Consider the following 10,074-nt stretch of genomic DNA (forward strand, 5'->3'; position numbering starts at 1 on the left):
TTTTTTTTTTCACATCTGTTTCATCCTCATCTTGCATAAGAGGAAAAATGAACCAGAAGGTAAAGCCCATGAAGACAGTTTTCTTTTTGAAATTCAGATCCATTGCTTCTTCTGGGGAGAGGAGATTTTCCGAGAAACTCATTTGCCCACAAAATAAGCAGATCTGCAGGGTTGCACTTGCAGGAAATGAGATGTCCTCATTTGTGGCCCTGTTTTGTGACTCGGAGTAATAACACAGTCTAATATGAATGGTAAATGGTAAATGGCCTGTATTTATATAGCGCTTTACTAGTCCCTAAGGACCCCAAAGCGCTTTACATATCCAGTCATCCACCCATTCACACACACATTCACACACTGAAAGCAGCTCTCGAGTCGGATGACGGCGTGTTTGTGAAGGTAAAGTACTTCTGCTCACAACTGAAGTGTTTACTTTCAAAAAACCCAAATTGGAGGTACTGGAGGTCGCTTTCTTGCAGGGATTTTTAGCCCAGGTCAAGATCCAAACTGCCTCAATTCACCACTTAACTGACTGAAAATCTGTTTAACCTTTTCACATTAAAATCCAAATTGTTGCCCATCTGTTCTCAGCCTCTTAATAGTCTTTTTTTTTATTTTTTTTTTTTTATATGGAGTCACAAAGCCTCTGCTTCACTGCCTATTTCAAGTAGCAGCAGACTCTTGGGAGTGACAAATGGTGACCTTTTCAAGCCATTTGAGGTGTGCCGTTAATGGATTTATAAAAAATGTTATATACCTTTTGGTTTCATAATTTGGTAGTGAACCGCCAGCTTCTTCCCAGAGCCGTTAATAAGTGTAGCTTAAATTACCTGACCTTCAGTGTGGAGCAGAAAATCAGGTTACCTGTGGAAATGGATGGACTGAAGGTGTAACATTTAACCTTTTTACTTTCTTTTTTTAAATGAACAAACTCAAGTGTTTCATCCCCAGGTGTTTCTGCGACATGTGTAGAACTTGCGAGTTTTTTTTAATCCCTTTTAGCGACATTTTAAGCAGTCACATGCAGTCTGAAATGCATTTTGTATTTCAAAGTTAAAACTCAATTAAAACCTTAAAAGGTTGTTTTCCCAATATCTTATTAATTCAATTCAAATGTCTGTTTCTCTTTGTCATCCTTTATGATGAATTTGAAATTTGAGTATGTCAATCATTGTTTTTATTTTTCTGTATTTCGTATGTATAAGTACTGATGGTGTAAATGAATCTGTGATATGTCAAAGCTTGTTGATTTAAGTTTAGAATCTTCTGTGAACCGAAGTGGATCGTTAAAAATTGTATTCATTTATTCTTTTTTGTTCTTTATTTTATTTATTTATTTATTTATATTTAGATCAAACTTTCAGCAGTTAAAGTCAAATGAGATAAAAATACGGTAACACGGCCAATCAGAGTAGAAGTGGTTGGTTTCAGTGAAAGGATGAAGTGATGGCTGCACAAAGACAAAGTCTAAAATAAATAAGGATTATTTTGAACTGGATGTATCTGGAAATGTGTAACTGATGCCAGTTATGAATTATTTACTTATAATTTTAATCACAGTTAAATAACATTAGACATAATAGTCTAATAAAGTCTTAAAAAATGTTTTTCTATCAGTGGTTTAAGATTTGAATAATATGGCAAATTCTATTAACATTATTTTCTATGTATTATTATAATATTTATTTTCAAAAATGTGCTAGCTATATTGGACTGACTCACTTACATAGATTAAATAGTAAAGTATGTAAGCAGAGATTCAAAATGAGAAGGTATATTTCAGTGTGATAGTGACAAACTAGAAACTTAGATTAGGTTATAGAACATCTGTTTTTAAATCGCCAGTTGCCAAAACAATAGGTTTATATTTACACGAGCAGTATATTTACCTGATGATGAGTTTGTTGTTATGTAAAACTGTAAGTTTCGGTTTCAGAGGAAAACAACCCCAACATCTTTGATGTTTTGTTCAGGGACTCGATTGTTCAGTGGGGTAGATTTATTTCGCCCTAAATATAGGTTATATTTAGTTTCTGCTCTAAAACTCTCAGTCGTAGCTCAACAGGAATCGGCCGAGTCTCCCTGAACAGATGTTGTTTATTTTTGCAGCTTAGCCATCAGGATCTTTTACAAAGCAACTAAATTCCCATATAAACATGATGAAATTCCTGCAGACGACCTGCTGTTGTTGGAATCTGTGCAAATCAGACATGTTGGCTCTGCACAGCCAGGAAGCTGCATTTATTATACTTCAGTCCTGTAGTAATGTTACTAGACAACCTGCTGGTTATTGGGTTTGGTGTTCACTGCAATTAAACATCTGCAAACCCATTTAAAGTGAAATAAAAAGGGTATTTTTTTTTAAAGTCTAGTAACATTTTCTCTTATCAAAGTAATGAAATAATACACTGCAAACAAGTACACATTTTTATGTTTAAGCTAGCACTTTATCATATTTAACTGCTGTTTGAGTTCTTATCAATTCATTTACTTCCTTCAAATGCATCAGGATAGGTTGGCAGAGTAAAAGGATGGACGGTGCTTGTGAAAGACCTCCAGTGGACATCTTTGTAAATATGACTCTTTAAATTATTTTAGATATGATGGAAAGACCTTTGAGAGAATGAACATTTTCTCAAATGGCTGTTTCATCGATCGTGACAATCTCACGAACTGTGGTTAGATTCTGTTGATCTTTTCTGTACAGTCTGCGGTGGCACAAAGTGTTGCTACCAAGAATACCTTTTAATTTATTTCTTTTTAAACTGTGTCACCGACTAACAGAAAATCCCCCTCGACCTTTCTAAAGTGGCTGGATGCTGTAAGAAGCACAAAGCACTTTAGGAGAGCTGATCCGGTGGTATTGGAGAAGTCTCTGCTGACACGCTGCCTGTTGGAGGGGAAATTATAAGCAGACATGGCAGCCGTCCAGGTTATTGTCTGGGGGGTTTTCCCCTCAGCGTTCAGATTATCAGATTAGTCCTGGGAATTCATGTCCCCTCGGTGCTTCTCTTGTTCTCGGCCACTGAGCGGAGGTGAGGCGGCTGAAGACAACGTGCTGTCGTGCAAGTTTTACATTACATTTCCATCTGTAAACGACGCTTTCTGCAAAACTTTAAACATGAAAGCAGCGTCATCCTGCTCACACAGTGCAAATATAACTACTGCAGCAGAGGATTTTAAATACTTAAAGCATAAATCATCAGGATTTGACTCTGTCGAGATTTTAATTATTCATCAAATTGTTTTAATTAAGTTTCTTGGAAGCAATTAGACAGCTGTGAAATAAATCCCTAAACACTTTAATGGGGTGCAAAAGAACAAGAAAGGAGGAGTGAGACTGGAGGTTATGTAACCGGTCCTGTCCTCGTTTTCAGGCACGAAAATGGCGCTAAAGTTTCTGAAGAAAAAGACCACCAAGCTGAAGAGCTTCCTGAGAGAGTACAGCATCTCCCTCTACCTGTCGCCCTGCCCGTTCATCATCAACATGTACGGGATCGCCTTCGAAACCGACGACTACTACATCTTTGCTCAGGAGTACGCGCAGGCGGGAGATCTGTTTGACATCATCCCTCCACAGGTGAGAGCTTAGCCATTCCTGTAGTTTAACAAATAAGCTGCTCCAAATCCTAAGGAGCCAGGTCAGGCGTTTCAGACATGTCCGACTGGGAGGAGATGCCGGGCAGACCCAAGTTGTATTGAGAACACCTCAATATTCCCCTGGAAGAGTGAGAAGCACAGCAGGGGTGGCCGACTGCTGCCGACACGATCCAGACCTGGATAGGAAATCTGAGTGGATGGACGGTTTCTATATTTGATGTAGGTTTATTCAAATAATCCAGATGATTATCCCTTAATCCTCCTTGAAACTGAAAAGCCCCAGCTGCATACATGCTGCAAATTACACATTGGCATTCAGTCCCGACAGCGCTCGGGGTCCTTTTTGTGCCAAAACATGAAAATTCACGGACTAAAATGTAAAGCATTATTAAAATAAAAGGCCGTCAGAGAGAAATATTTTATGTGTTTGCTAAAGAGGTTTTTATAGTGCCAAGACCTAAATGAGACGACCTTAAAAAGACATTCTGTAAATTCCCGTCTGTAGTTAACGAACCTTACACCCTACAAACAGAATCCAGTGAATCCACCAGTATGAATCTATGTCCAGAATATCTGTTTTGTATTGAAAACTGATGGTAAAAACTGGCCCGTCTGTACTTTATGCTGGTCTGTTGTGTCCCGGGAAATGGTGTAAAAGATGTAGATGCCGTGACGTCACGTTTTGCCTCGAAATGAGTGTTCTTGTCGTCAGCAGCCAGCACTCTGCTTCCTGTTTACACTGGCCAAACATGAGCCCAGTGTAAAAGGTCACTATGATGAGCATTTACATAGATGTGTTTGTATAAAGGGAGATTATATCTAAAACTGTGTTAAAGAGCTTTTACCACAGTTAATGGGCATTTAATCTAACGTGACCTACTGTTAATATAGTAGATCGCAGGAAGTGCAGATGTTATCTTGAGGGGAAAAGGAAACGCAAGCACCACCTTTATTGTGTCATCTACAACTGGTTTCATGTTTTTCTATGAGTTATGTAATGTTCAGTTCCCAAAACACAATGTGGGCAGCTTCTCAGGAAGCATGGCGCCGGTAAGAAAGTGGTAAGTATGAGGTTTGTTAAAGCAAGATTCAGATCCTCTGAACTTTGTCCCATTTATATGTACCTAAACTTCAGTTTCATGTACATGACCTTCTCCTACTCCTCTTGTTCTCTGTTCAGGTGGGACTTCCTGAGGCGGTGGCGAAGCGCTGCGTGCACCAGGTAGCCATTGCTCTTGACTACCTGCACTGCAAGAAGCTGGTGCATCGTGACATCAAACCCGAGAACGTCCTCATTTTTGACCGAGAGTGCAGAAAGGTTAAGCTGTCAGACTTCGGCATGACACGACGCGCCGGATCACCAGTGAAGCGCGTGAGCGGAACCATCCCGTACACGGCACCGGAGCTGTGCGACACTTCCCGACATGAGGGGTTCTGCGTGGATTACAGCACAGACGTGTGGGCATTCGGGGTGCTGCTCTTCTGCATGCTGACAGGAAACTTCCCCTGGGAGAAGGCCATGCCCAATGATGCCTTCTACGAGGAGTTTGTCCGCTGGCAACGCCGTCGGACCGCCGCCGTGCCGTCGCAGTGGCGCCGCTTCACCGATGAAGCCTTGCGAATGTTTCGTAGGCTCCTTTCGATCGAGCAGGATCGCCGCTGCTCTGTCAAAGAAGTCTTCAGTTACTTCAACCAGTGCTGGATGCTGGATACCGAGAACGGGAACTGTAATGGCAGCAGCGGGGCTTTGGCGAGTAGCGCGCCTCCTCTGGACATCAGCTCATCGTCATCAGAAGAGGACGTACTTGTGGACAGACTGAAGCAACAGAGCCTGTCGCCTGCCTGCGTGGCGGCAAAGGGAGGGATCATGATGGACACCCAGTACTCCTCCATGTCCACCAACAGCTCGCCGTCCTCCACCGGCAGCTACGAGCGAGTTAACAGAGAGAACAACGAAAGAGGGCGCATCCTGGTGACCACGCCCATTGAGATCTGCGTGTAGAGACGGCGCAGCGCTGCCTTCGTGCTACCTGCTCACGCGTGTGTGCTGACGAAAAAGATTTCTCCGAGCGGGAGAAAGAGGTGCGGCGAGCGATGTTTGGCATCGGGAAACGAACGACAGTCTGACGTATGTTGTAGCTTTGTCGTGGATTTGCTCATTTCTGATGAAGATGAACTCTGAGGAAATGACCCGCGACACTCACACAGCTGTAGCTTCCTGTGTGTGGTTTCAGTTACAGGATTAAAAAAAAAAAAAGCAACCAAGAAAAGCTGAGGACAGGAAAACAAAGAAAAGCAAACATAATCCACAAGCAATAGGTTAAAAAAATAAAGAAAAGAGAAACTGAAGAAGACGACGAACATGGTTTGTGTGTAACGAGACCGTGACTTTGTGTTTAACGTGCTAGTTATGTTCACATTTGGTAGATTTGTTCATGTAAAGCGTTTTTTATTTGAAGTTAATTTATTTATTTATGTCACATAAATTTATTTAGTATTTATTTTATCAAGTGGGACCACAGAGCTGAAGATTGTTTTGTTCTTCTTTTTTTTTCCCCCTATGAGAAATAAAATTAATTTTCAGCTACAACAAAAAGAAGAATTTGTAGAAGCAGGTGGATTTTCCAGGCCAATGAAAACGTTCACCACAAGGTGGCAGTGTGGTGAACGTTTTTGCATTCTATCTTTTTTTAAATTATTATTATTTTGTATTTTGCTGAAAGACTCCTTCAAATCAAAAATTTTCTTGTCTCGAGTCCCCTCCCAACACAAATGAGCTAAGACTAGCTTAAATAACATTGAAATAGCTCGTATTAGCAGGATGCTACACTGAACCACAACGTGATGCAGTAAGCCAAAGTGGTATTACACTAAAGTACCGCCTTGTTTAAACAGTACAAAGACGGCTTGGACATTATGCCGTAGCTGTTTTTCTGTTCGTCCAATTCTTTTGGTTTTAATTTTAGAAGCTTTTAATGTGTTTCTACAAAATTACCTTAAAGTGGCCATGATGTTGTGACCGCTCATAAAAAATTTAAGTTTTTTTTTCTCATGTTTATCCTGATATCCAAAATGCTTACAGATATGTAGTCAACTTTAGCCTACCCCCATTATTAGGAAGTAATCTAAATGCACACTTTTTATGGTCTGTCAAAGATTATCTGCTAATATTATCAAATAACTACTAAAAAAAATTCAAAACAGTTTTTCTAGTTGCATGGTGCGAAAATGGAAAACTGTACCCTTTCATTGAACAGTTAGTTATTCTGCGATATGTTTGGACTGTTTTGGGGAGGCGGGGGGGATAAGATGTCACCAAAGCTGTTCAGGTAAAAGAGCAGATTTGGTATTTGGTGATACTATAAGTTGTCTTCTTTTTTTTAGTATTGGTTTAATAAAAAAAACAAACTGTAAACACTGAAAATGTGACAGGAGACACAAAATGCTTCTTATACCCCTTTTTTCTTTTGTAAAGTATTGCATGGAGTAACGTTACTGTGGTGAAAATTTGCTAAATAAAACTCTGATATTAAAAGACTTGTAATTATTAAATACATTTATAAACAGTAATCAGCAGATCTTACCTGAGGCAAACTGATCCCAGCGAGAGGATAGACTAAGCTTTTTGAGACGTTACTGACATGATTGAGCAGCTGGAAAAGGGGCCCCAGGTACCTTCCTGCAGCCAAACCTGGAAGGGGAACTTCTGGGTCAAGCCTTAGCCCATGGATCCACCAACCAATAGGGGACCCACTTTGCTTTATAACCAGACAGGCAGCCAAAGGCCAAAAAAAAAAAAAAAAAAAAAAAAAAAGGGCTTGATAGAGCCAACTTCCGATGTGTGGACTGGTCCGAGGAGTCTGGAACTTCCCATCTTTGGTAGGAAAGGAGCCCAAGCTAGTTCGGTAGATGGAGTGGTGCCAACTAGATATCACTGTTGGATAGAGAGCTCTATAATTGTCATAGGAGACCACACCACCTCAACAGCTCCTTTGGAAACAAGACTGTCCAATGCCTGGTTTTACTGGAGGTTTCTTCCCGTTTAACCTCCTAGGACCTGGTGTCCATATGTGTGGACGACACATTTTGGGTTGTCTCGACCAAAATACCAAATTTTGCTCTACAAGCGCCTAATATCCACTTACGAGGACATTATACTGCCACTGTTCCATCGAGATTTAAAACGAATGTCCTCATATGTGGATCTCATTTTTCTCTTACTTCGCAATATACATTTTCTGAAAACTGAATTGAAAAAGCGGGCTCTGCTCTGAGGTGTTTACAGATGGCTGAAACTACAACTAGCAGTAAAGTTACAATCAGAGACCACACTTATGCAATCACTGGTGACCAACAGTTGGCCACAACACAATGCAGGATGAGTGCATCACATTGATTTATGTGGACGTAAATTAATCAAAGCCCAGCTGCCCCACAGAACAAACTCCTTTCGGCTATTTCTATCAGTGACCTTGACCTTACCCAGATCACAGGTTAAGGTAGGAACACTCACCAACTGGTCAAGCGACCAGTTCACCTCTTCACCACGAGTGTCTAGCACATGTCCCTCTTCTCCCCAACATTGAGGGTTTAATCCCAGACTCTGATTTACCAATGACAGCAGGAAGTCTTTCTGTGTTTTAATGTGATGTCTGTGGTTTTTTATTCAGCAGATGAAACCTTGTGCAGTGATTCCAGCTCATACTCTCCCCTCTCTGATCATTAAAAATGAAAACTGTCAATCAGAGTTGGCGCTGGATTTTTCTCTGCTCGGCTTTGAAGCAGGGAACAACTGCAAGCTAGATACTGTCGTTTCATTTGATCAAACTGTGGCTGTATCAGCACATGCATTACTGCTTCAGTGGTTGAAAGCACACTACAGTGTTATTTTTAAGCCTTAGATCAAGCTTTGCTATAAGTCGGTCACATAGTTATGCCCCAATTAACTCATAACGCCCTGCGAAGCTGTAAAAGCACTGAGCCATGTTTGAGGCTTGGCTGTAATGAGCAGTGACTGCCTTCAAAAACTGGCTAAAGAAAGAATTACATAACCCTCCTACCTCTCATACAGTGTTATCCATACATCAACCACAGAGCTACAACAACCTACAGAGGCTTAAACCTAAAGCAGCTGAGCAGGACATTTAAACTGAAGCATTTTACAGGCTGATGAGAACGAGCAGGGTGAAGCGAGCCCTTCTGATGCCAGTCCGATAAAACAATCTGCCTGAATACAAAGGAGACGGGAAGCTGAGCTGGAAAGCAAATCATTAGGCATGTGCAGCATAGTAATTACAGCAGAGGCCTGCACTTACTGATCTTAGTTTCTCCCACCAGCGTGTTTACATATTCAGCAACGCCAGTGAGGCGTTTGCTTGTTTAGTTTTATCAAGAAACAAAAAGTGAAATACCCGAGGACTGGAGTTCACGAGGGTTACGCCGCTGCCTTTGATCTGCCTTTGTAGTTTGGACCTCAGGCCCTTTGTAAAAGTTCAGAAAACAACGATTTTATTACAGTTTCTCATATCAGCCACTGTACCATTCATGGAATCCATCCTTTTCTCATATCTCTGAACACAAAACCTTTTATAGCAGAAAACCTCACAAGCTTGCCAAACAGCTTCATCTGCTCAACATCAAACAAAGGTTTCAAATCTAGAAAGCAAGCACTCGAAATAACACCACTGAGCATTTCACATGTCGAAATATTTAAATGGTGTATATATAGCAGCTGGTTCAGTTTAGCGTAGTGGTAAGCCTACACGCCTTTGAAGCGGGAGTTGTAAGTTTGATTCCCAGCTGGGACATCTGTATCCTGTGAGGGTGCTGGGCTGGAAGACTTGGTAGTAAGCCCTAAGTGCGATCGTGATATCGGCTATGGACGGCTATGTGCGAAGATGAAGCCCAAGCTGGGCTCTTGCTAGAACCTCAAGCTCTTTATTCACAAAGGTGAAAATAAGTGGCAGGAAATTAATAACCAATTGTAGCTCAGGAAGTAAAGCATGGAGGATAGTTTGATTTGATTTCCAACACAGGATGCAGACAGATGTTACACACACTCCTCAGAGTAGTTGAGGAAAAATGTGGGCAGAGTTTTTGTAGTATTTAGAACATTTGTCCCAGACCCAGCATTTGGAATTGTAGATGAAATTGAGGCACCACCTTCATCAATTACCCTAAAAAAACCAAAGGATTTGATTTAAATGTCTCTCTTAATGCTTATTTTTTTTAAAAGTAAATGTTTATGGGCTTTTGTTGTTTCTATGTTCTGCTGATGTGCTCCTACATTACGTAACAAAGCGTTGCTCCGAGCGTCGTTCACGTCTTTGGTTCGTCTCGGTGTCAGCAGCAGTTTGTGCTGAGCTGCAGAGACGAGAGGAGGGCTGTGCTCAGCCCTAAGACAAGAGATCCGCTCGAGCAAAGCGTGGCTTGTCCTGAGGCAGGAAGTGAAGAGACGGACTGAAGAGGAGGAGT

General features: G+C 41.2%; 1 protein-coding gene across 1 annotated transcript in view; it reads left to right on the forward strand.

The window, feature by feature from the left end:
• unm_sa1261 (un-named sa1261) overlaps nt 1-6,154 on the forward strand; it is a 20,647-nt gene extending 14,493 nt beyond the window's left edge. The window contains exons 3-4 of the mRNA XM_042221523.1: nt 3,378-3,580; nt 4,781-6,154. Of these exons, the coding sequence (XP_042077457.1) occupies nt 3,378-3,580; nt 4,781-5,602 (1,025 nt within the window). The 3' untranslated portion in view covers nt 5,603-6,154. The remainder of the gene's footprint in view (nt 1-3,377; nt 3,581-4,780) is intronic.
• Nucleotides 6,155-10,074: the final 3,920 nt, after the last annotated feature.

Source organism: Haplochromis burtoni, unplaced genomic scaffold (genome assembly GCF_018398535.1).
Source record: "Haplochromis burtoni strain Fernald_Lab_line unplaced genomic scaffold, NCSU_Asbu1 Contig_68, whole genome shotgun sequence".
In the NCBI taxonomy this organism is placed as follows: Eukaryota; Metazoa; Chordata; class Actinopteri; order Cichliformes; family Cichlidae; genus Haplochromis; species Haplochromis burtoni.